At 39.4% G+C, this 24,837-nt stretch overlaps 3 protein-coding genes across 4 annotated transcripts; all 3 read right to left on the bottom strand.

Moving 5' to 3' along the window:
* Positions 1-1,430: 1,430 nt before the first annotated feature.
* LOC143459597 (uncharacterized) lies at positions 1,431-5,011 on the bottom strand. Its single transcript, XM_076956813.1, has 8 exons — positions 4,981-5,011; positions 4,848-4,892; positions 4,200-4,610; positions 3,656-3,801; positions 3,361-3,528; positions 2,898-3,033; positions 2,547-2,709; positions 1,431-2,180 (listed from the first exon to the last, which is right to left on the bottom strand). The coding sequence occupies exons 1-8, from the start codon at positions 5,009-5,011 to the stop codon at positions 1,913-1,915; spliced, it is 1,368 nt and encodes a 455-aa protein (XP_076812928.1). The 3' UTR covers positions 1,431-1,912.
* A 1,624-nt stretch (positions 5,012-6,635) lies between these two features.
* LOC143460017 (uncharacterized) lies at positions 6,636-8,668 on the bottom strand. Its single transcript, XM_076957371.1, has 5 exons — positions 8,521-8,668; positions 7,819-7,855; positions 7,621-7,680; positions 7,242-7,396; positions 6,636-7,072 (listed from the first exon to the last, which is right to left on the bottom strand). The coding sequence occupies exons 1-5, from the start codon at positions 8,575-8,577 to the stop codon at positions 6,890-6,892; spliced, it is 492 nt and encodes a 163-aa protein (XP_076813486.1). The 5' UTR covers positions 8,578-8,668; the 3' UTR covers positions 6,636-6,889.
* A 2,608-nt stretch (positions 8,669-11,276) lies between these two features.
* Positions 11,277-24,142, bottom strand: LOC143461179 (uncharacterized). 2 transcript variants are annotated; one of them, XM_076959000.1, is made up of 9 exons: positions 23,685-24,142; positions 16,202-16,279; positions 14,756-15,217; positions 14,097-14,510; positions 13,553-13,698; positions 13,267-13,434; positions 12,810-12,945; positions 12,458-12,620; positions 11,277-12,094 (listed from the first exon to the last, which is right to left on the bottom strand). In XM_076959000.1, the coding sequence occupies exons 1-9, from the start codon at positions 23,764-23,766 to the stop codon at positions 11,824-11,826; spliced, it is 1,920 nt and encodes a 639-aa protein (XP_076815115.1). In that variant the 5' UTR covers positions 23,767-24,142; the 3' UTR covers positions 11,277-11,823. The 2 variants fall into 2 exon arrangements, with proteins under 2 accessions (XP_076815115.1, XP_076815116.1); XM_076959001.1 differs by lacking the exon at positions 23,685-24,142 and adding an exon at positions 19,403-20,515.
* Positions 24,143-24,837: the final 695 nt, after the last annotated feature.

The following is a 24,837-nucleotide window of genomic DNA, read 5'->3' as shown; positions in this document are numbered from 1 at the left end:
CCACGAATTTGCAGGAACCAGGACATTCACCCATTATTTCCTGGCACTCCTTAGATATGCGTTTCATGATCGACTTGTATTTCTTTGTTATCTTGTCTTGGATTGACTTCATGTTTTTGATTTTTCCTTTCTCTAAGCGCCTATCTCTGTTTGCGACTTCATAAGGAATATTGTTTAACTTCCGGAGTTTCTTTTTTGTTTTGTTTCTCATTTCTTCCACTTTTTCTTTAACATCTTCGGCAACTTGCAACAGATCCGCATCACGCTTCTTAGCGTGCGCTGTTTCTAACAATTCCTCGCAAAACATTTTAAGCGATTGTTTGAACTTTTCTTCAACAGGTTGTCTGACTATTGCAGCGTTGAAAAGTGCGGCGCTTCTTATAAGGCACAATTTATTTGTTCTGGAATCTCCTTGCTTGCTCAGTTCTTTCCAGTATATTTGACCCATCTCATGAAAGATGGGGGCTGAATTTTCAGGATTATTCTCCTTTCCTTCTTTATCACACATTTCCATCAAACTATCGCATAGGTTATCTAATTTTTCTTGTGCCATTATTTTACCACAGGTTTATCTGCTTTCGTGTTGTTTGGTACAAGCTGCTGTGATCACGCAACGAAAGCTCGTTCGTCTCCAAAACGTTTCTCATGAAATGTTAAAATTACGAAACCACAAACACAGGTAGCCTATACCCGTCTTCTACATGCGACTTTCTCTGCGAGCAATTATAACAGCAGGTTTAAAATGAATGAATGCAGCATCTATCAGACATGAAACACTCGCAATATCTGCGCTCGTAACGAACAGCGCGTTTGCACAAGTCAAAAATATTTTACAGAGTCTGCCGCCACGGTTGCAACAATAAGTCATGCTTGAAACCAACATGAACACCAAGTTTTGAGTTTCCTTCTGTTCCATTTGAAGGTTGTTTGCTTTTTTCTTAACTCTTGACTGACGATCCATGAACGACGTCACCACGCATCATAAATCTTTCTTCTTTCTTTCAATCACACTTTCTTCGTTTGACATTCTGCCTGTATTCACTTTTACCATTTAAGGAGGCGTGTGGGTCATTTAAGGAGGCGTGTGGGTCATTTAAGGAGGCGTGTGTGCGTGTGTGTGTGCCAATTACTTAGTCTGTTTGCTGAGTAAAATGACAAAAAAGCTATTCCGTAATAAATTCCGCTCGTTTTCTGAAATATACTGGACATTTTGTTTTCTATTCATAAATCGATTGTGGGGGAGGGGGGAATTTTGTCAACAATAGGGTCTGCCAGCAAGTAATTTTAATACTAACATAAACTATATAATGTTCATGATAACTGCATTACTTGTGAGAAATTGGCCTTAACGGAAATCCTACAAAAAAACAAGTTGACTGTTGTTACGGGGTGCTACCTTGCTTACCATCTGATGAAGAACATTTAGCAAAATTCACAATGAATTTCTTGCACTCACAAAAAAGCGACAAAAACCAATAAAAATTTATATCAAACGCATTAAACAGCAACTTATTTTAGTTAGCTTCAACCAACACAGATTGCAGAGCCTCATATAAAAAGAGACTCGAAATTTGTTTTATACATTTTACTGCAGGATCCAGCAGGCCAAGTGAACTAAGCTCAAACCCATCGCAAAAGAAAGCGATTTTCAAACCCAATTAAAAATGTGGACGATAGGAATAAGAAAGATAATAGGCTTTTGGAAATAAATCATACACTTGGCAGGAACAAGAAAATTCATAATACTGATACGCGCAGATGTTTGATAATAAATGAAAATCTACGAGTTTAAAGCGATGGCATGAAACATTATAAAAGAAGCGAAAGTTTCAATCAAACCTTCAGGAGCGGAAAAGTTACAAGGAGTTGATCCGGAACTAAGCAACACTTAAATGTATATCTGCTCATCTCATTACATGCACAGTCTATGCACCACGTTGGCGCCATATTCAAAATATAAATCCTCTGTGACGCAATAATCGGGAAAGTTCGATTGTTCGGCGAGGACCGATCCACCAATCCAAGCCGCGTTCGCTTCCGCCATTTGAAGAGTTGTCTGCGTTCCTTCCATCTTGCTGTTTATCTCCTCCTGGAGTCGGGATCTCAATCCTTTTAACCTCCCGGTGCCTCCAGATAGAAGGATGTTGTGGTTGGATTCCTCCAGCAGATCAGATTCAACGCTGAGAAAGAAGAACACACCATTGACATCTCATTAACGCATCTCTATAGACATCACAAGATGTCGCAGTTTTTTACCGACTCGAAAAAACCATGATTGACAACAACAATATTAAACAACATTAATCAACAATTAAAACAACGTTAACTAGTTAACGATTAAACGACATTAATCAACGATTAGTCGATTGCTTTTAATAATAAACATTAATCAACGATCATCAAATACCATCGATAATAATTAACCTACAATGAATGAGATAACGAGGCAGTTTTTCACCAACTTCAAAATATGATGACAGATAAGCACATTTATGACGACATAAAGACATTTTGGGACCCAGTCTGTACAAAGTGGTATAACCCACCTTTCCAGGGTCTGTTTAACCAGCTGCGTGAGCCCAAGACTGGATTTCCCCACAAGACCGGGGTTAAACAAGGGTTCTGCGCAGTGGGTAAGTTCCTTGCCCAGTTCAATGACCCTCCCATCCGGCAGGTTATAATCTTCGACACCGATCGTTGAAGCGCGGCCTGAAAATATGAGACAACTTAATTTATTATTCCAAACCACTCAAACGACGTATAAATTGTGAAGTTAAAAGACTGTGATAGAACACACAGGGACTAAATGAATTTTAAAGAACTTTATCCTCCTCCATGTAGTTCATCACTTAAAAGACGAACGAAAATGTGGGAACCAGGGTCCCTTCTATTCTTACCTGTCTGCACAGAGGCGTGGCTTTCTTTAAACCCATTTATTATTTCCATTTCAGGAACCGATGTGAAATTAACGCCCCTCTCTCTTTGAACGAGTCTGGCAAGATATTCCGTGATATGGCGCCCTCCGACGGGTAGCTATTAAGCGAAAATAATAAAAATTACTTTATTTTAGACGTTTAAATGAATTTCACTTATGAAAGAATGATTATGTAAATCAAGTAGACGATATTTTGACGAAATTGTAGGTTCTGTTACAACATAAACAAATTCTTTACTATTGCAGTCTTGTTCTAATACAACAACAAATAATTACAGAATATAAACTTTTACGAAAACAGGGTATAAGGACGGGTGGAGACAAGACACACGTAGAATTACAAAGTGCACAGTTTATGCGACTGACATGCCGGTATTCAGCGCACAATTCAGCAAATTAGCGCACAAGAGCAATGGAACACAAACCTCGACAGTTAAATGCGGAAGTTGGTAGCCTTCATAAACTGGGACTATCTCTGTCTGACCGTGCCCGCTGTTGACCACTATCCCCACCTTCTGGCCGCACGAAAAAGAGCAAAGAACAGCTTGAGGGCACAACCTCACACCAGGCACCCTGAGGGTCTCGATAAACACCTGACAAGATGGCGCAATTGGGTTGAAATAACTCCTTAATTTTGGCTTAACCACTTTGCGTTGTTACACAGGGATAAAAGCAAGAGTCACTGAAGTTAAGTCAAACTAAAGATCGACGCGTAATCACCTCAACCATTTTTTCTCTCTGTTTCTTCTCCACGGTGGCAGATTCCGACACCAGGATCGGATGTTGCGACACCTCCTCGTTCATTGAGTCTATGATCGCGTGATCCCACACCTGCTGCAGTGTGCGCCAGTTTTGGACTTTTCCATCTGAAAGATAAACAGTTAATTTTCCCGAAGTGCAAATTTAGGCAAGAATCATTGCTGATATCCAAGATGAGAACTACGTCATAATGACCCGGTAAGGCAATAACAATGGGTTATTGTTCGCAAACCGGTCGTCCATAAACAAAGGTATCTTGCAAATTAACAAATAAGTATCCATAAATATATAAATAAGCTAAATAAAATGTTAAACCAAGAAACAAACATTTTCAAACGTTTTTCAAACATAAAACGACTGGTATAACACCGAACACTTATCGCCCTAAATTATCATATTTACGTGTTCACACAATCTTGAATATCGCTATAATTTGCGTTTACATCGCATTGCAAAATCATCAGTATTTCTTCTTCATGAATTGCAGGATATTTCCACAACTTACCTTCAATCGGGTTCTCTAGCATTAAGGTCGAATGGCGCTCGATCGCTGTTTCACCTATGAACTTTGACCCCAGATGCTCCTGCCAAGCCTCGCTCGCTTCTGCCCTCCAGTGGCCGATTACGTTGCGAACGGAAGCGATTGGCGCGAATTCGCCCGCCCATCCGGCTCTGACGCAATAAGAGCCATTGTCAATAACAATCGGCTTCTGATGAAGAAGTTTCATGTTGGAGTTCTGTGATTGGAGCGTTCTGTGGTCGCCGCCGTTCATTTGAGATCTCATCTTTTCGTCGTCTTCTTCGTCGCTGACTGACGTCACAGAGAAGGAAGCGTCGCCATCGTCGTCATCGGAGCTTTCATCGACGAAGTCGTCGTCGTCGTCGAAAAGATCCCGCTTCAATTTGTCCCTCCATTCTGGAAGAAAACCGAAGTATTCAATTAATATCGCGATACTACAGCTTTTAACTTACTTACACACACACACACATACACACAATCTTTTATTTCTAAGCGCGACCCTATCATAATAAATCTGCCATTACAAATCAACGACTTGATGAAACCTTCATGAAAACGACGAGTGCGAGATCCGCGCTTCTCTAAGGTCGTGTTTGTAGAAAAAGTTTGCTTTTAACGCGTTGCTGAACTCACCTGTGTTTTTGCCATCTCGTCCGTCGACATTGTTGTCATTCGATACTTAATTTAATATACGACATTTAATGGCATATCTCTTAGGTAAAAACATCCGTCCTTCTGCTATATCGCGCAAACGTTACTCTTTTACACTCCTCAGCCCCACACAGACGAGCCAACATTACAACAAAACAACTGCCACGCCGCGAAGGAATCTGTGCGGGACGCTAATTACAGTAATAATTGGGCCCTCGGGGTAACGTCACAAGGGATCGACTAAAAACGCGTGTACAAATAAATAAGTAAAATACAGCATCACGTGAGCAAACCTAAAACCTGACAAGCATGCACAAAAAAGACACAACGCGAATAACAATAAGGGCTGACTCACACATTAAACTAGATTAAAATATAGGAGTGGTGCGAACAAACGATACGGTGGCTATAAAACGGGTGCATAAAATAATCCCGTGACACTACATGCGACTTTCTCTGCAAGCAATTATAACAGCAGGTTTAAAATGAATAAATGCAACATGTGTTTACACCTTAGCGCCTCACGTAGGTCCGGTGTAACAACTCGAACACTGGAACACCTACAAGGCACTCCGCCATGATAAGTACACAAATGTACAGCAAGGCTGGGTACAAGAGTAATCCAACACAATACGACGCAATATAACCTTTATGTCAAAACAAACATGGCGTCCGTTTTCCACTTAAAACATTGAACAAAATCACAAAATCAAAGCGAACTTGAACAATTAATGGCAATTTCTTGAAGTTTAATTCCATTCTTAAATAGCTGGGCGTCAACCTGGATTGTAGCTTGACCATAAAATCACAAGTTAACATTGACCGCCTGAAAAGCAAAGTTTCATCGAGAGCGTCCAAATATCTCTTAAACGTTAAACAGGTTGCTTTGTTCAACGGAATAAGATTATCCACGCGCTAGCCCTGTTGTATACACGTGCAGGGAACAACGCTTTAGCCAGGAGTCACACAGCACCCATCATGCACACCAAATTCCTGTCCCGCTGAATGAGGCCTTCGGATGAGCACCGTCACCGGATGCCTCTGAAAGGAACAAGAAACCTTAATGTCTTTGTTGTATGGGGTTGTCTTACTATAACCAGCAAAAAATAATATTTATATGAAAATTTGCATAACACTGCACCTTCTATGCACTCGATACTCCTGGCTTATCTGCACAGAGTCGGCTTGAACTAAAAAAAACGTCATCTAGTGTTAAAAATCAACTGCATGTTATACTGATCTGCTCTTTGTGCCCCGTGCATTTTGAAATTTACATCTCTGACTTTACAAAACAATTTGGCCACCACCCCCTTTAAAACCATGAATCCAAATAAATGCCGCGCTGTCCGTTTGTCTGTCTCGTTAAAATCACATAGCACCTAATATTATGACATCAAACGTCACCTTAATTTTTGTCCGGAATAAGAACCCTGAAAGATCGTTTCCAAATACAAAGAAAAGAGTTAATGAATTGCGTTATGTCACACGAAACTGATAGAGTCTTACAGCTTCAGTTAAAGGAGAAAACCCAACTTGATTTTTTCTAATCAATTTTACAACAGACTACGCAGGTGCAATTATGTTATGAAGAAGTCCTACACGAACAGTGTTCAAAATCACGGAAACATGACAACCAATTTTCTCTGTTTCGACATTGGACAGCTCAATAACATGTTCTATCTTCATTCATTGTTTTATCACGTCAACTCGTCTTATTCCTATTCGCTGTCTATAACTGACCTATAGCCCACGTCTCCAAGTATAGAAACATCTTGGTACACTGGATTATAATTCTTTAAGGTAGAAAACAATATGCTAATAATATTGATTCACTTTTGAAGAAGAAAGTTAACGAAGCATTTCAATAACCCAAGAAAGAAAAAGAAGCATAAACGCAGAAGCATAATAAAGTTGAGTTATCAAAGTAATGTTATCAATTTCTAACGAAAACATCACCCTAACACACATGTAGCATAATTACAAGATTCAGTCGAAATAAAGGCCACATGAGAAGCGCCATGATATTAGGCGCCATAATTTGTTGTTACTGGCTGCAACGGAGCTGGATTGTTGACCGACGAAGTAGTGTAGTCTGGCGGCGCCATTTTTGATTCGTTCATCTGCTGCATTCCAGCCATTCCATATTGCTGTGGTGGGTATTGTGATTGATAAGGCGAGGGCATGCTGTTGTCGACATAGCTAGTGTTCTACAAAAAGCATTGTTAATAGTTTACAAAGTGACCTCAGCAAACTATAGAACAGCAAATGTATTAAAACAAAAGTGTTGGTGAACAGTAACAAAACAGCGATTGACAGAAAAAAAAAGGTTAAAATGTAAAGCAAACAGTAGGTTATAGAGAATGGTTTGTCCTATACCTGATGCCCAACGGGATAAGGTACTCTTGCTGTAGTGGTCGCCACGTGAATCGTTCCAGTCTGGGCCTGCCGCTGGGGCTTTATCATGCAGCGTATGCAAGCACCACAGCAACTCACCAGAAAGACAACACCCAACACCATTCCAAACCAAAAGTCTAAAATATTTCAATTTATTTTAAGAAAGACAAAAATAAATCAACAAATCATGTACTCACTAAAGGTACAGATACTTTGAGGCTAAGTTAACTAAGTAGGCTAAGTTGTTGTCTCTTTTCAGAACATTTCTACGTGATGTTGGTTTATTAATTATGTGTTTATTGTACAGTGTTTGACATAGATTAGCAGAAAACGACCCAAATCTATTCAAAACAATACTTACACCATAAAGCGTAAACATAAGTGCAGCAGTAATAATAGCCGCAGCAGTAGGTGCGGGAATCTGAGAAATATTTTAAAAATACATTTAACACACTGTAAATATTTTCTGGCATTTTTTTCTTTTAAAATTTTATACAATTGGACTAACCGAAATTTTCTCCATAAACATAGTGACATTATGTATTATTGTTTTACTCACCTGGACAGTAATATCCGCCTCCACAATTATCAGTGGCCTGCGAGAAAAACAATATTGACAATGTTTCAGTTTGACAGTATCCACGCAACAGTGATTGCAAATGTACGTCAGGTTGTAAACCTGGTCACCTGATGTAATTTGTATTTCGCAATGAGTATTTACTAAAGCAAATAGGTTGGTCTATAGCGCACATAGCGAAATTTTCTTCCGTATTTGGTGTACATAGGTTTACGATAACGCTTGTACAATAAAGTTACTGTGAGATATAGCCTGTCGCCTACCAACCTACCTTTTTACTTGGACGGTTTTTTATTTCTAACAGAGCTGTTACAGTCCGCAAAAGCTAGTCGCTGACAACACAAAATTACACTACCAAACCGTTCCATTAACTATACTATAACATTATGATATGAGAAACGTGGCGATAATAAATTATGATAAGATTATTATAACTTATTCCATTGACCGTAGTTTATTAGTATCACTTCTAGTGCACACTGTGTGTATTGTAGCCTATTTGCATCAAGAAAGTTATTTACGCGAGACACCATCTAGAATGTAGCGCTACAACAACTGGCATCAATCATTATATGAAAGATATTTCTGTATTAAAACATAAAGCATAAACAGATGGGAAAACACTTTCATTAACCGTTACTGATATGAACCCACTTAATTTGCTATAATTCTAAAACCACTCACCGAAGCCAAGCCGCAGGTAAGTGCAAGGGTGCATAAGGTCAGATAATGTGTTCCCATATTCCAGTTATAGCACTTTTAAATCAACCACAGCACGAACAGCTTTCTTGAAAATAATTCTTCAAAACGCAGTGTAAAGCTTTGACGTCTACTACTTAGATACATGAATAAAAAAAAAACAAGTTTTTATTATTTCTAGGTGTTAATAATTTTAACAGAATCGTAATGACTCGATCCGTGTTTTGCAAAGACCGTGAGTCCCTTGCTAGAAAATTACATGAAATATGAATGATAGAGTCAATATTTGAAAAACTCTACTTGACTCAACGAACTTGTTTTGAACGACTTGACTTTAGTCTTTAAAGGTAAATGACTTCAGTTGACTGGTGACTACAGTTTGATAACTTGGCTTCGAATCTGATTTATAATTGAATGCTTTTTTCTTGGTTGATATTTCGTTATTTCATTATACACTGTACACAATAGGTAAGTGCTGTTAGTATAACCTATAATCTCCCGAAACTATACTTGACTTTAACTATCTTTCGTTTCTCATATGTGCAAAATATCGTGATCCGCAGTACTTGATTAATTCAGTGGGCCAACGCATGAATTTGGTTTCATTACGTCTATCAGGAGATTCGAACAAATCTTTTTACATCTGACCAATTTGGTTTTATTTGTTGCTTTTGTCTTATGCTTTACATTATTGTTTCGATACTCATAACATACTAAAATCAATATTTTTAACAGACTGGTAATAATAATAGCTAAAAAGTAAAGAAAAATGTTTTGTACAGTCGCTATGCAAAGGTTAACGCCATATTCTGGGGAACAACTGATCTAAGTAACTTATCTACCTCATAAATTGTCTAAAGTTTCAATTAATTTTATTCAGCCCTATTTTTAAGTTAGGGTTGTGGCAATAATCTCCTACAACAAACCACTACATGTAAGTAATCTCTCTTTTCGAGTTTCAGGTAAATTTTATCAAGCAGTTAACGAAGTATTAAAACTTTCAATTATTTATCTCTTAATAAATCATACAACTCTCACAGACACTGTTTTATTTCAAATTACACCTTTCGTGTTTCGTGAACTTAACTTACTTAACCTATCACTTTCACAAGGATCCGATATGACATAACAAACTTTCAATCCGGTGGTCGCGTTATTGGCTGTCATATACCGTTATCACTGTCAGCCTGTTCTCTACCAGTCCATTCATTTAATAATCGTTCACAAATATGAAACACTCGCAATATCTGCGCTCGTAACGAACAGCGCGTTTGCACAAGTCAAAAATATTTTACAGAGTCTGCCGCCGCGGTTGCAACAATAAGTCATGCTTGAAACCAACATGAACTCCCAGTTTTGAGTTTCCTTCTGTTTCATTTGAAGGTTGTTTGCTTTTTTTAACTCTTGACTGACGATCCATGAACGACGTCACCACGCATCATAAATCTTTCTTCTTTCTTTCAATCACACTTTCTTCATTTGACATTCTGCCTGTATTCACTTTTACCATTTAAGGAGGCGTGTGGGTCATTTAAGGAGGCGTGTGTGCGTGTGTGTGTGCCAATTACTTAGTCTGTTTGCTGAGTAAAATGACAAAAAAGCTATTCAGTAATAAATTCCGCTCAAGGTTTTCTGAAATATACTGGACATTTTGTTTTCTGTTCATAAATCGATTGTGGGGGGGGGGGTAGGGGAACTTTGTCAACAATAGGGTCTGCCAGCAAGTAATTTTCATAATAACATAAACTATATAATGTTCATGATAACTGCATTACTTGTGAGAAATTGGCCTTAACGGAAATCTTAGGAAACAACAAGTTGACCGTTGTTACGGGGTGCTACCTTGCTTACCATATAAGGACGAACATTTAGCAAAATTCACAATGAATTTCTTGCACTCACAAAAAAAGCGACAAAAACCAATAAAAATTTATGTCAAACGCATTAAACATTATTTTAGCTAGCTTCAACCAACACAGATTGCAGAGCATATAAAAAGAGACTCGAAAATTGTTTTATACATTTTACTGCAGGATCCAGCAGGCTAAGTGACGTAAGCTCAAACCCATCGCAAAAGAAGGCGATTTTCAAACCGAATTAAAAATATGGACGATAGGAATAAGAAAGATAATAGGCTTTTGGAAATAGATCATACACTTGGCAGGAACAAGAAAATTCATAATACTGATACGCGCAGATGTTCGATAATAAATGAAAAGTGATAATAAATGATAATATTAAATTATATATATTATATATATATATATATATATATATATATTATATATATATAAATTATATATATAATTATAATATTAATAAATGATAATATTCGATAATAAATGAAGGTTGTTTGCTTTTTTCTTAACTCTTGACTGACGATCCATGAACGACGTCACCGCGCATCGGTAATCTTTCTTCTTTCTTCGTTTGACATTCTGCCTGTATTCACTTTTACCATTTAAGGAGGCGTGTGGGTCAGACGTACATTGCCAAGTACTTAGTCTGTTTGCTGAATAAAATGACAAAAAAGTTATCCCCTAACAAATTCCGGTCATGTTTTTCTGAAATATTCTGGACATTTTGTTTTCTGTTCATAAATCGATTGTGGGGGGGGGGGGGGGGGGACTTTGTCAACAATAGGGTCTGCCAGCAAGAAATTTTCATATTAACATAAACTATATAATGTTCATGATAACTGCATTACTTGTGAGAAATTGGCCTTAACGGAAATCTTAGGAAACAACAAGTTGACCGTTGTTACGGGGTGCTACCTCGCTTACCATATAAGGAAAAACATTTAGCAAAATTCACAATAAATTTCTTGCACTCACAAAAAAAGCGACAAAAACCAATAAAACTTAATATCAAACGCATTAAACAGCAACTTATTTTAGCTAGCTTCAAGCAACACAGCTTACAGAGCCTCATATAAAAAGAGACTCGAAAACTGTTTTATACATTTTACTGCAGGATCCAGCAGGCTAAGTGACGTAAGCTTAAACCTATCGCAAAAGAAGACGATTTTCAAACCCAATTAAAAATATGGACGATAGGAATAAGAAAGATAATAGGCTTTTGGAAATAGATCATACACTTGGCAGGAACAAGAAAATTCATAATACTGATACGCGCAGATGTTCGATAATAAATGAAAATCTACGAGTTTAAAGCGATGGCATAAAACAACATAAAAGAAACGAAAGTTTCAATCAAACCTTCAGGAGCGGAAAAGTTAGAAGGAGTTGATCCGGAACTAAGCAACACTTAAATGTATATCTGCTCGTCTCATTGCATGCACAGTCTATGCACCACGCTGGCGCCATATTCAAAATATAAATCCTCTGTGACGCAATAATCGGGAAAGTTCGATTGTTCGGAGAGGACCGATCCACCAATCCAAGCCGCGTTCGCTTCCGCCATTAAAAGAGTTGTCTGCGATCCTTCCATCTTGCTGTTTATCTCCTCCTGGAGTCGGGATCTTAATCCTTTTAACCTCCCGGTGCCTCCAGATAGAAGGATGTTGTGGTTGGATTCCTCCAGCAGATCAGGTTCAACGCTGAGAAAGAAGAACACACCATTGACATCTCATTAACGCATCTCTATAGACATCACAAGATGTCGCAGTTTTTTACCGACTTGAAAAGACCATGACTGACAACAACAATATTAAACAACATTAATCAACAATTAAAACAGCGTTAACCAGTTAACGATTAAACAACATTAATAAACGATTAGTCGATTGCTTTTAATAATAAACATTAATCAACGATCATCAAATACCATCGATAACTAACCAACAGTGAATGAGATAACGAGGCAGTTTTTCACCAACTTCAAAATTTGATGACAGAAAAGCACATTTATGACGACATAAAGACATTTTGGGACCCAGTCTGTACAACGTGGTATAACCCACCTTTCCAGGGTCTGTTTAACCAGCTGCGTGAGCCCAAGACTGGATTTCCCCACAAGACCGGGGTTAAACAAGGGTTCTGCGCAGTGGGTAAGTTCCTTGCCCAGTTCAATGACCCTCCCATCCGGCAGGTTGTAATCTTCGACACCGACCGTTGAAGTGCGGCCTGAAAATATGAGACAACTTAATTTATTATTCCAAACCACTCAAACAACGTGTAAAGTGTGAAGTTAAAAGACTGTGATAGAACACACAGGGACTAAATAAATTATAAAGAACTATACCCTACTCGATGTAGTTTATCATTTTAAAGACGAACGAATAATTTGGGAAGCAGTGTCCCTTCTATTCTTACCTGTCTGCACAGAGGCGTGGCTTTCTTTAAACCCATTTATTATTTCCATTTCAGGAACCGATGTGAAATTAACGCCCCTCTCTCTTTGAACGAGCCTGGCAAGATATTCCGTGATATGGCGCCCTCCGACGGGTAGCTATTAAGCGAAAATAATAAAAATTACTTGATTTTAGACGTTTGAATTTCACTTATGAAAGAATGATTATGTAAATCAAGTAGACGACATTATGACGACATTGTAGGTTCTGTTACAACATAAACAAATTCTTTACTATTGCAGTCTTGTTCTAATACAACAACAAATAATTACAGAATATAAACTTTTACGAAAACAGGTTAAGGACGGGTTGGGACAAGACACACTGGGAATTACAAAGCGCACAGTTTATGCGACTGACATGCCGGTATTCAGCGCACAATTCAGCAAATTAGCGCACAAGAGCAATGGAACACAAACCTCGACAGTTAAATGCGGAAGTTGGTAGCCTTCGTAAACTGGGACTATCTCTGTCTGACCGTGCCCGCTGTTGATCACTATCCCCACCTTCTGGCCGCACGAAAACGAGCACAGAACCGCTTGAGGGCACAACCTCACACCAGGCACTCTGAGGGTCTCGATAAACACCTGACAAGTGGCGCAATTGGGTTGAAATAACTCCTTAACTTTGGCTTAACCACCTGGCGTTGTTACGCAGGGATAAAAGCACGAGTGACTGAAGTCAAGTCAAACTAATAGGCATCACCTCCACCATTTTTTCTCTCTGTTTCTTCTCCACGGTGGCAGGTTCCGACACCAGGATCGGATGTTGCGACACCTCCTCGTTCATTGAGTCTATGATCGCGTGATCCCACACCTGCTGCAGTGTGCGCCAGTTTTGGACTTTTCCATCTGAAAGATAAACAGATAATTTGGCCGAAGTGCAAATTTATGCAAGAATCATTGCTGATATCCAAGATGAGAACTACGTCATAATGACCCGGTAAGGCAATAACAATGGGTTATTGTTCGCAAACCGGTCGTCCATAAACAAAGGTATCTTGCAAATTAACAAATAAGTATCCATAAATATATAAATAAGCTAAATAAAATGTTAAACCAAGAAACAAACATTTTCAAACGTTTTTCAAACATAAAACGACTGGTATAACACCGAACACTTATCGCCCTAAATTATCACATTTACGTGTTCACACAATCTTGAATATCGCTATAATTTGCGTTTACATCGCATTGCAAAATCATCAGTATTTCTTCTTCATGAATTGCAGGATATTTCCACAACTTACCTTCAATCGGGTTCTCTAGCATTAAGGTCGAATGGCGCTCGATCGCTGTTTCACCTATGAACTTTGACCCCAGATGCTCCTGCCAAGCCTCGCTCGCTTCTGCCCTCCAGTGGCCGATTACGTTGCGAACGGAAGCGATTGGCGCGAATTCGCCCGCCCATCCGGCTCTGACGCAATAAGAGCCATTGTCAATAACAATCGGCTTCTGATGAAGAAGTTTCATGTTGGAGTTCTGTGATTGGAGCGTTCTGTGGTCGCCGCCGTTCATTTCAGATCTCATCTTTTCGTCGTCTTCTTCGTCGCTGACTGACGTCACAGAAAAGGAAGCGTCGCCTTCGTCGTCATCGGAGCTTTCATCGACGAAGTCGTCGTCGTCGTCGTCGAAAAGATCCCGCTTCAATTTGTCCCTCCATTCTGGAAGAAAACCGAAGTATTCAATTAATATCGCGATACTACAACTTTGAACTTACGTACACACACACACACACACACACATACACACAATCTTTTCTTTCTAAGCGCGACCTTATCATAATAAAGCTGCCACTACAAATCAATGACTTGATGAAACCTTCATGAAAACGACAAGTTCGAGATCCGCGCTTCTCTAAGGTCGTGTTTGTAGAAAAAGTTTGCTTTTAGCGCGTTGCTGAACTCACCTGTGTTTTTGCCATCTCGCCCGTCGACATTGTTGTCATTCGATACAATCCTCCCCGATTCTTCCTTTAAATTCCCGTTCCGCTTGACTGATTCCTTGTGGTGCTCGAGTTCAGCTGAAGTGGGGGGCGAAACGTCATCGCTGGCAGTTATGTCATCACAACGGCTCGAGTCGTCAGAGTCCGTAAGGCTTACGCTAGAGCGAAAAGCGGAGAAGTCGGCGGATTCGCCATTCCTCAGCGTCTTTGACTTGTTGTCGTACTCCTCAATCACCAGCTCACTCAGGCTCTTTTCATCCGATCGGGGAATCCGGAAAACCTCCGACACATCGCTGATCTGTCGCGTCTGACGCGGCTTTCGCAGCTCCTCTTTGCTGCACTTTAGCGGTTGTACGAAAACGGGATTTTCCTCGGTTTTAGTGTAGGCGGGGTTCGGATAGCCAACTTTCTCAGGCGTGCCATTGCCTAGAAAAACAAAAGACAAGTTAATTTATGAAGCTTAACGTCACAGCAAAATCCCCAAAAGCGAGTGAACTGAAACAACAGATTGCACCAAACTATTCAAGGCAGCAGAATCAAAGCATTCCTAAGAACAATGCCAAGATTTTAAGGCAAATTTATTGCAACAAAAAATCTAAGACGTGCTGTTACACCGAAGATATGGTAAAGCATGCGAGTAATGGTGTTGTATAAAATGGTAATCTACGACAATTCGATGTCGTTCACAAAATGATCGACAACATAAACACTTTACTGCTTTTCTTGGCCGGTATTTATGCCAATTTCACCCCCGAGGGCAAATGACCTTATATCATATTGTTACGCATCTATTTAAACTCTAATTATGACATCACGAAACATGTACTTGGACTTGTAGGTCAAATGCGACGTTCAGTGAAAATGAAATGTAGAACGAAAAAGACAAGGATCCTACAGTGTTGCCGCATGGAACCGAAAGAGTCCGTTTAAAACCAGTCGATGATGAAAGACTTGGATCCCGTAAAACTACAAGCTGGCAAGCAAAAGTTAAGCTGTAGCTATTGCTACATCTGTTGCTATAGCTGGACGTTTAAGATGAAGAGTAAATGCTCATACGGAGTGAGATATCACCCACGAAAGCTAAAATAGCAACAATAAAAAGTTCAAACGGCCACCGGCGAAGCTTGAGGCCAAATACAGTCGCCTAACTACGTCCTGGGCAAAATAAGGCCGAAGATATTTTTAGCTCGACTGGAAATGTGTCGAAAGTGATGCGTTACTTCGATGGGTGAATGGTCTTAGATCGTATTTGATCGAAGCCGTTAATCTAGAGCTGGTGTGGCGGGAGCAACGACTTGCACCAGCTCAAAACAACCAATCACAGAGTTCTGTGCGCAATGACGAATCATCAAATTTCACAACGCATGCGCAATGCAGCTCAACAGAATTACTTTAGCAAATCCAACCCACCATTTCGGTCGGCGACAATATCATGGACGGCCACAGGTGGTTTGCTGTCATAGGGTGTCTTGGTCTCCGAGCTTGGACCTGCGTTGAACAAAACAGAATTAAAAACTGACAATGATTCGCATTGTCCGCACCAACACCGCAGTAAGATGACTGACTGGTAAAAAATTCAACGCCGCTGACAAAGTTGAGTAATGGAATGATCTCCAGCCTCCTAACGCGAGTTCAGGAAACGCGACAAACCGCAAAACAGCCCGATGTGGTCTTTATGCGCTCATAATCAGATAGAATTTCCTGACCGGATTAGACCAGGGCCGGCTTTATATATTTTAAACTAATTAAAACGGGCTGCACTCGCTGTTGGTATGCCGCCAGCTTGTGGACAAATATTGAAATCAGCCGGGGTCATGACCTCAACCTTTACAAAGTTTTCATCCTAAATATTTTCAGATTAATTGTGACGTAGGCGCGTGATAAACAGTTTAGGTTTAAAATATTTCCCCACCTTTTTCATGAACCTTTTGCTAACCGGCCCTGCTAATTAATACTACCTTAGCGTGTTTTATTCGTTAACACTTACTCGCCAATTATTACGTATTAGGGGGTTAAAAAATTGATAAACCCACTTGGGTAAAAACCTAACACTGGGAAATAAGCGTGACGTCACAAAAAAGAAAGAAAATTTATCTCAAAGTCGGTATTCAGTTTTTCAGATGCGAACTAATGGGCTTTTAACGCAACTATATTTGGTACTTGGCCGCCATCTTCAAGTAACGTGGGCAGATAAAGCGTGTGAATTGGACTTAGACCGGATGACAGGACGGGTCAGTGGATACTTAACGACATCCGCGATAGGATCTCTTGATATAAACTATAAAAGAAACGTGGTAATATATTTTTAATGTTCGCTTTGGAAATGGAATGAGTTTGTCAATAATAAACAATAACCTTAGTATTTATCAGTGTGCTGGTATATCACATAGCGAGCTATAAATCTTTCAGTTTCCCACCGAAAAGACACGTTCTGGCTTCACGTTAATATAAAATCAACCACGCGTAAAAATCCCACACGTAAACGATGACGTCACAAGTACAAAGTCACGCGATATTCCAATTTCAATGTGTAAGCGATACGGGTTAATTATGACGTAATAAAACCACTGTTTATTAGGTTTTACGTTCCACCTCATTTAAACCGCATTCAAACGATTTCAATTGCCAACCAATAGAAGATCCAGAAAACATAATTAACAACTTAGAACAATCTGGAATAAATTAAAATCTTCCGGACCAATATTAGCGTAATCTGTAATGACAAACATCAGGTTTCACCACCTTCGCGTATTGCCCATAACTCAATTGTGAAATGCTTGACACAGTAAGCCATAGCATTTATGGAAGACGACTGCGGTTCATCAAAATACGTAACTGTGTTACTTTATTACTGTCAAGGTCAATGGATTTTCCACAAACATTCGATCATTTTACAGCGACCACACTAACAAACTACAACGAATGAATGCAGCGAGATTGCAATCTAAATGTTGTCCAAACACAACTCTGTTCTATCGGTGGTATACGTAACCGTTACGTCACAAAGAGACCAACTGTGTCGAAATATCACATTGGTCTCTCACAGAAAGGGAAAAATGACGTCGCACTTTCTGCAACAATGAGTTCGTTGTGAATTTCTTTCCTTACAATATTGTAGGATGACGTCATATGATAGATGGCAAACCTATAATTTGCTCTGATGATAACGTTCGAGGAAAGAATTCAAAATGCGCGGCGCTATTGTGATATAATAAGAGGTTTCGAAGTTTCGACTGCAAATACAGACGTCATGTCTTCGTGCAATCATGCGTTAAGGCACCCTAATATGTGCAGGTATTGTGACGAAACAATATCGAAGTGTTACGAAACAAATTCGAAGCGTATAATGGCAATTGGGTGATATATAATGGGGTGCAGTGTTTTGGGGACTGAAACGGTCTCTTAATTGTTCTTAATTGCCTCTCCAAGAATATACTTTTGCTTCGAAAATAAGCAGTTAGTTTTTAAACTAGGAAGTTAGTCTTTAAAAGTTGCCGTCTCTCAAAATTGGCCAAATCGAAACCTTAAAAAACCGGTTCGGTGAAGGCATGCTGGCAAAATATTTTAAACAGAAATGCGTCACAGAAAGTCACCTATATTGTACTTGGAAGAGTAAGACCGACATATTATTTATTTGAAGTAATTTTAAGCTCCTAATCTGCAAACCCCACAACATCTCATAACTTCCTCCCTATATCCGCTTTAATTCGTACCATTATAACGTCATAATCCCTGCAGGAAGAAGTACTTTGCGCGTAATAATGCGTGATTATTGAGCTATCGTGACAAAATCTTGCAATTAACATGTAAATATAAATTATACGGTTATTACAGTGTTTCCGTTTTCACGGGGTAATAATCTCCTAACATTTTTACCTAATGCCAAGCATAACATCGAAACACAGACACAACAACTTAGCAGTTTTACACCAAACGCCCCTGTGTCTGTTTAGCTAAATATAACGCTACCATAAACAAACGTTTTTAGTTGTGTGGGATGAGTGAAATCTTAAAGGTCTGTGACGACATTAGAAGGTTATCTGGTTGTAAATATATCTTCTGATATGATGACTTTAGCTTATTTACATTACGCTCCAACGAGATAATGTTTCAAAGGAAAGACTCATTTCAAACTCAACTCTAAATGATATGGCAATTGACAATGAATACAACCAACACAAACTGAATAAAGAAAGTTTGTTGTTCGGTCCACCACGTCTTCGTATGGTCTGCTGCAACAACTGTTACACTGCTTAATATTATAAGTAACTACGCCTCTAAACATTTGCTTTTGCTCTCGACAAAATGCATCAATCTTTCTCATTCTTAAAACTTGCTCAGCTTGTGGTGAAAACATCATAAAGAAAATAAATGGATCATTATCTTCATTGAAACGTCGAAATAATACAAATTATTTGATGAAAGTGTTAGCTAAAATTTGTGCTTATTTCTTCAACTTTGCCCCGATACTATGATGCTCAAATGAAATCAAACTTCTAAAATTATCCAAAAATCTTGAATGAGTTGACCAATCTTAATTTTTGCAATTATTCCGGCGCAGAGGTAACGCCGACATCAATATTTAGCAGAAAGCAATCACAAGACACTTGCCTTTATTTGATGATCCACAGCAAAAACAGCAGGTTTTGGCAAAAAATTTCTTCATATTTCCACGAAAGCAAAATTTTTCTTTGACTGAAAATTTCCTTTCGACGGCTCACTTTAACAGCAATGACGTCATATCGGCCATCCAATCGTGTTTTTCGACCTACGCTTCCGACTACTTAATTGTGAGTCACAATCGACTATTATGTCGTCTCTAATTTCTGCTCGGAAAAGGACTTAATTTGGGCAACCGCAATTGGTCAACTGAGAAATTAAAAATCTATCTTGTCAGCTTCAAGAATTTAATTGTGACCAAGTCAAAAATGACGTCATACACAGGTGTACGGGCAGCAAAGAAGCAACAGAAACACTAAACGCTGAAAAATGACGACACATAAAAACTATTACGTCATAATTGCGGGGTTTAACAAACACTGTGTCTGTGAACAAGCATTCCGGTCACAAGATACAAAAAAACAAATATTTCCTCGTCTGAAGCTTACAACAACGGCAGGCCTGCAGCTGGTACAAGTCTATGAGCTAACCACGATCTAGTACTGAAGGCTGAGTTGGAAATATTTGTGGTAGTGACCGTGGTGCAAAGAGCCCGAAGCTATCCGCGTTTAGTTTGACCTTACAACATATCGCAAATCCAGCTCAACTGTATTTCCTTTTTATCAACATATCGCTGCAAACTGCCCGATTTATTAATTAGTTTAGATTTTAGAAGGTCCCGCCTGTGACCTTTCAACGTCACAGACTTTTAAGGTCAACTTGACGTTTTAAATTCTGATTCGTTGAAATGTCCCACATTTTTAAACGTATAAACTCATTTTGCTAAATCCTGGAAAAAAGATTAAAAATGACGTCATAGCGAACTGCGTCTTTTAAAAAACGATTTTGCAAGCAACAACGCTCTGACCACGGGAGGAAAATTGTTTGATGAAAATGATTTCTAATGCCGTGTCTTATATTTCACTTGTAAACGTTTACCTATGCAGCAGGTATTGAAGATTATTACTAGCAAACACGTCACAACGAACAAAACACATTCGATGACGTAACACAGCTCTATTATGAGGATTATACACTTAAATTATTATCGGTACTTTCGTTTTCGTGCCTGTTAACAATATTACTTACCCTAAAATTAAACATTAAAAAACCTGTAATTACGGTATAAGGACAAAACATTCTTTACTTCTGAGACAAAACAACGACTCAACACTTCATGATAAGCGCTCGCTTTCCGTTCCTGTTTCGCGCCCGACTGCTTTTTCTTTCTAGTGCGGGAAATGCGAGATCTCCAAGCGGCCGCGACGGTTCGCTGCGCTCCAATGACCGAACCCGTCGACAATGCATGGGATTTGAGTTTGCATCAGACCCATTTGCTTCTCTCCTATTTTCTCTTTAAACTTTTTCACGCAAGTTCACGCGGAATTAAACTCGAACACTTCGGGCTAAATAACGTGCTACGCTATTGCACTGGCCATACCAACCACAACCCACAATCTAAATACTGTGCATTTTACGCCTAATGCGCGTAGAAATGAAAAGTTGGGGCACTTGATGATACATTTGATGCAGATCATACTGCTGTGAAACCATTGTTAGTTAGCTGAGAATAAACGACAGGGGCGCTGCGCTGACAAAAGAACACTATGACGTCATACACACGTATCGAAGACTATCATAGCTTTGGTAAAGATTCTCTTGCATTAAATAAGACCAAGGAAAATGCAAGGCTGGATGTAGCTGGGTTATGGCGTTTTAATAACGGCCGACACAGTTACTGCTGCCTTTGTTCGTTTACCGCCTCCTACAAAGCGACGTTTCCTGTTGGCAAAAATCTGACTTGATTCTTTCTGCAAGCACGGCGACAACAAAGATGACGTAGCATCAACCAACAATTGCGCATTTTTTCTTTGAAACCCTTTTCGAGTCAAACGTCCTCGTAAGCAATTTTCTGATTCATTATGACGTAACAAAAACAACAACCAAACGACTACATTAACTTTAACCCTTAGCCAAAGGCCACAGAACGCTAAAAAATTTAGCAAGCTCAGTGAGAACGGCTTCACAGTCCAATTTGACTCGGCAGGCGGTAAGAAAGTAAATGAATAATTCTTTAACAAACAGTTAAGCGTGTGTGGAGCAAACTGCAATTTCTATTCCATTATCACACGTCTCCATTGTACCTTGTGTGGCGTGTATGTGTAAAGAAATAGAACTTTGCACATCTATTCAGCAGACAGCGGGATAGTGTAAACATTTGAGCAAGGTTGACCAGCCCTGGATGGGAATGTTGTCAAAAGCTTCGGATGCCGCGCGTGAATCAACACAAGAAAATGTGATTTTAATTGGAGGGCTCCATCTTATGAGAAATATTCGGCATTCGGATAATACTTTGTTGATCTTTGCACTGAGAGCTCGGCAAATTGGCTGAATATTTGGAGGTAGAAAGCGAACAACTCGTAAGATTTGAGTCGAGCGTGGACAATAAAATACACTGGAACAGTTTTTAACAAAAAATTGTTTGTTTAATCGAGTATTTACTGAATGTTTGTAAAAAGATTGGTGTGTCAAGGCGGTCCATCTAAACAATAACGTCACCTTTACGGGCCAATAAAATGGAATTAGTTTCCCTTTGACGTGTTGGCACGAATCTATTTAAATTTCATGGGATCTGAAATAGCTTTTTTCTTCGCAATGCAAATCTTGCGCAGCGCAAGAGCGACATCTTTAGATTTTACGGACTCTAACAAATTAACCGCGAGGGAGCGCTAACCGGCCGTTACGTCATCAACAACCGGCAGCGCGCAAAAAATGATGACTTGTTTCAATATGCAAAATAGCCCTGGGCCGCTAACATTCATTTAAGAGTTACTTTATAAATTACTAGGACTTTTTAGCTATAAATATGAGCTTCATTAGACCTGGTTATTTTAGTTTAGGAGTGAATTAACACATACACATTGTCGGTTCGAACGCTGACCTAGCAATAAATACGGTTCCGGTTTCGTTCTCGGTACCTAGTGACGCCATACCCTTGAAATGTTCTTGGGCAAGGCACCAACAAAGTTTGCTCCTGTCCAGTGAACCTGCCAGACAGCTCCCAATTCGGGCAATACTAGAAAAAAAACTCAAAAAATCAAAATAAAAAATGTATCGCAATCGGTACTTGCACAAAGACTAGGTCGGTAACGGGGCTCGAGCGATGAGGAACCATCGCCGGGTATAAGTCGTGCAAAGCTCTTCCCCAGTCCGAGGATAAACATGATCACACCATACCGCATATCTGTATTCAACCAGACTAAACAGAATGTCATGAATGTTAAAGCGAAAACACACAAAAGTGTCTGCTATTCTTGAGCCAATTGTTGGGTGAAAACTTTTGGGGAGCCAAACAATGCTGATTCCTACTCTGTGACGTCACGGCAAGGACTTGTGACGTCAGACTAGTTTAAATCTACTTCCTTAATTCACGTGACGCGATTTTATCAACAGACAACGCCTTGGGCTATGTTTTCAATATCATGCTATGAATGATTTATTGTTTATTAAAACTTATATAATGCCATCATTACAAGATATGCAAATTACGTAAAGAAACATCTTTAAGTCCTCCTTCAATTGCAGAAAGTCTCGTTTTGTCAAGTCGATTTCAAATCTCTGTTCAAATAGGGCCTTTTATTTCACACATGAGATAGACACCGCCATTATGACGTATGAGCTCTCGATCGACTAACACAACAAAGGGCGCTTTAACGCTTGGAAACTAGCTTCACGGGTCTTGACCACGAAAACCAGAAGAACAGGTGCCATATTTTCAATTAAAACAATTGTTATCACTTAAAGCCGTTACTGGTAAAGTTACACTAACCTATGAAGATAGAACACGCAGTTTGATCAAGTCGTATCGGTCACGTTTAATGAGAGGGTTCTGTCTCGGCACACAACCGTAAATAATCCCCAGAGAAAATGTCGACGTGGATAATATTTAACAAACCCGGATATGGGTGAACTATTAAGGCTAATTTCAATTACCTAGGCGAGCCTGGGCGTGGTTGCGATTGCAGGCTGTAGCCTACAAGCATAGCGCAACTTTTGCCTAGTAATAAGCGGGATACATTTGCTTTATGAGTCAATACTATCTTATTTTCATTTCGACGTAGACAGAAACGGCTGAAACTTTATGTTGGTCTTGCACAAGTAAGCTCACGTGACCGGAAAACATGTGATCTGGTTACAATCATGCAAATTTATCACGTGAAATGAGCTTCCTTACCTGTATTACCTTCTTTGTTCCACCATTTCCAGAATAAGCCGGAAGCGATGATTGCACCGACAGCTACTAGAATAGGCAACATTCTGCCTCAAACAATGCGTTCTCCGCTGATTGTATATCCCGTAGTCTGCGTAATGTTAAGGTATCTGGTTTGATGAGACCGCTGATGGATCTTTGCAGTTTGACTTGCATCCAAAACACCATGTACCAGTTGTCTAAAGGTTTCGTCCGCAATAGACGGAAACAAAATTCCTGTCGAACGAACAGACACAATAGTTTTGCTTGTATAGGCTAAACTGACTACGATGGTAGCTAGCATATGAGTGACATACTGCTATATACTGTAGCTCTAGGTTGCAAACTTTTGCGATAATTGTTTCGCGTTTTCCATTTAGATACAAATTTGCGACGAACCACTAACGACTAAATGCTTCAATTGCGCTAGCCTACAGTCGCAGTTAACACTGCGTACTGAAAACGCTATGTATTTTGTTAAAAATGCCTTAGGATGATCGAATTACACTTGTTTCATTCACGTCATTCGGGCTAGGTATTGGCTGGTTGGTGTGTTTTTCTCCCTGATTTCATTCTGACGTAACAATATCTCAATATTTACCTAGATTAATTATGAACTATACCTAAAAGAGCTTTCAGGTAGCATTGTAGATAGCAAACAGTATGGGCAAGTCGCATGAATCAAACGATCACTCGATTAGGCCTAAGTATAGTACAATGACAGTTTTGCGCTTGTCAGAAAGAAAAAGATAAAACTTTGTTATTGCGTAAATACAGAGAAATTCTCGATGTCACCACTTGTACTGGTTGCCCCTTGCCACAGCGTTGGTGAACTGTACAGTGAGTACAGTATTATGATTAAGTCTGCTTGTGGAATGGTAGCCTACTAATGAGTATTTCCATTATTCAAGAATCAAGAAGTTATTTTGGTTCGTGGACTGCCATGTTTATACTTCAGTCTGTGTGACCGGCAAGCAACAAAGGATGTTGTAGCAAACACAACAAAAACCCGGAACAACTTTTCGAAGACCTACTAAGCTTACAATGAAACCAGTTATACAATACGTGTGAATGAGCGCGTAGCCACATTTCACTTCCCTTACTTGCATGGTGCTTCAAAAAGATTTATGGATAACAT

The sequence above is a fragment of the Clavelina lepadiformis genome, chromosome 5, assembly GCF_947623445.1.
Source record: "Clavelina lepadiformis chromosome 5, kaClaLepa1.1, whole genome shotgun sequence".
Taxonomy (NCBI): domain Eukaryota; kingdom Metazoa; phylum Chordata; class Ascidiacea; order Aplousobranchia; family Clavelinidae; genus Clavelina; species Clavelina lepadiformis.
This window is presented reverse-complemented; position numbering and strand designations above follow the sequence as displayed.

Bases quoted from the DNA above. Each gene is read 5' to 3' on its own strand.
- LOC143460017 (XM_076957371.1), bottom strand. From the start codon at position 8,577: ATGGGAACACATTATCTGACCTTATGCACCCTTGCACTTACCTGCGGC. The intron at 7,856-8,520 runs GTGAGTGGTTTT...TTTTTCTCGCAG, and splicing joins TTACCTGCGGCTTGGCTTCG to GCCACTGATAATTGTGGAGG. The intron at 7,397-7,620 runs GTAAGTATTGTT...GAAATATTTTAG, and splicing joins TTATGTTTACGCTTTATGGT to ACTTTTGGTTTGGAATGGTG.
- LOC143461179 (XM_076959000.1), bottom strand. From the start codon at position 23,766: ATGTTGCCTATTCTAGTAGCTGTCGGTGCAATCATCGCTTCCGGCTTA. The intron at 15,218-16,201 runs GTGGGTTGGATT...TTGTTTTTCTAG, and splicing joins TATTGTCGCCGACCGAAATG to GCAATGGCACGCCTGAGAAA. The intron at 12,621-12,809 runs GTAAGAATAGAA...TCATATTTTCAG, and splicing joins CCACGCCTCTGTGCAGACAG to GCCGCACTTCAACGGTCGGT.
- LOC143459597 (XM_076956813.1), bottom strand. From the start codon at position 5,011: ATGTTGGCTCGTCTGTGTGGGGCTGAGGAGT. The intron at 4,893-4,980 runs GTAAAAGAGTAA...TATTAAATTAAG, and splicing joins TCTGTGTGGGGCTGAGGAGT to TATCGAATGACAACAATGTC. The intron at 3,802-4,199 runs GTAAGTTGTGGA...TTTATCTTTCAG, and splicing joins GCTAGAGAACCCGATTGAAG to ATGGAAAAGTCCAAAACTGG.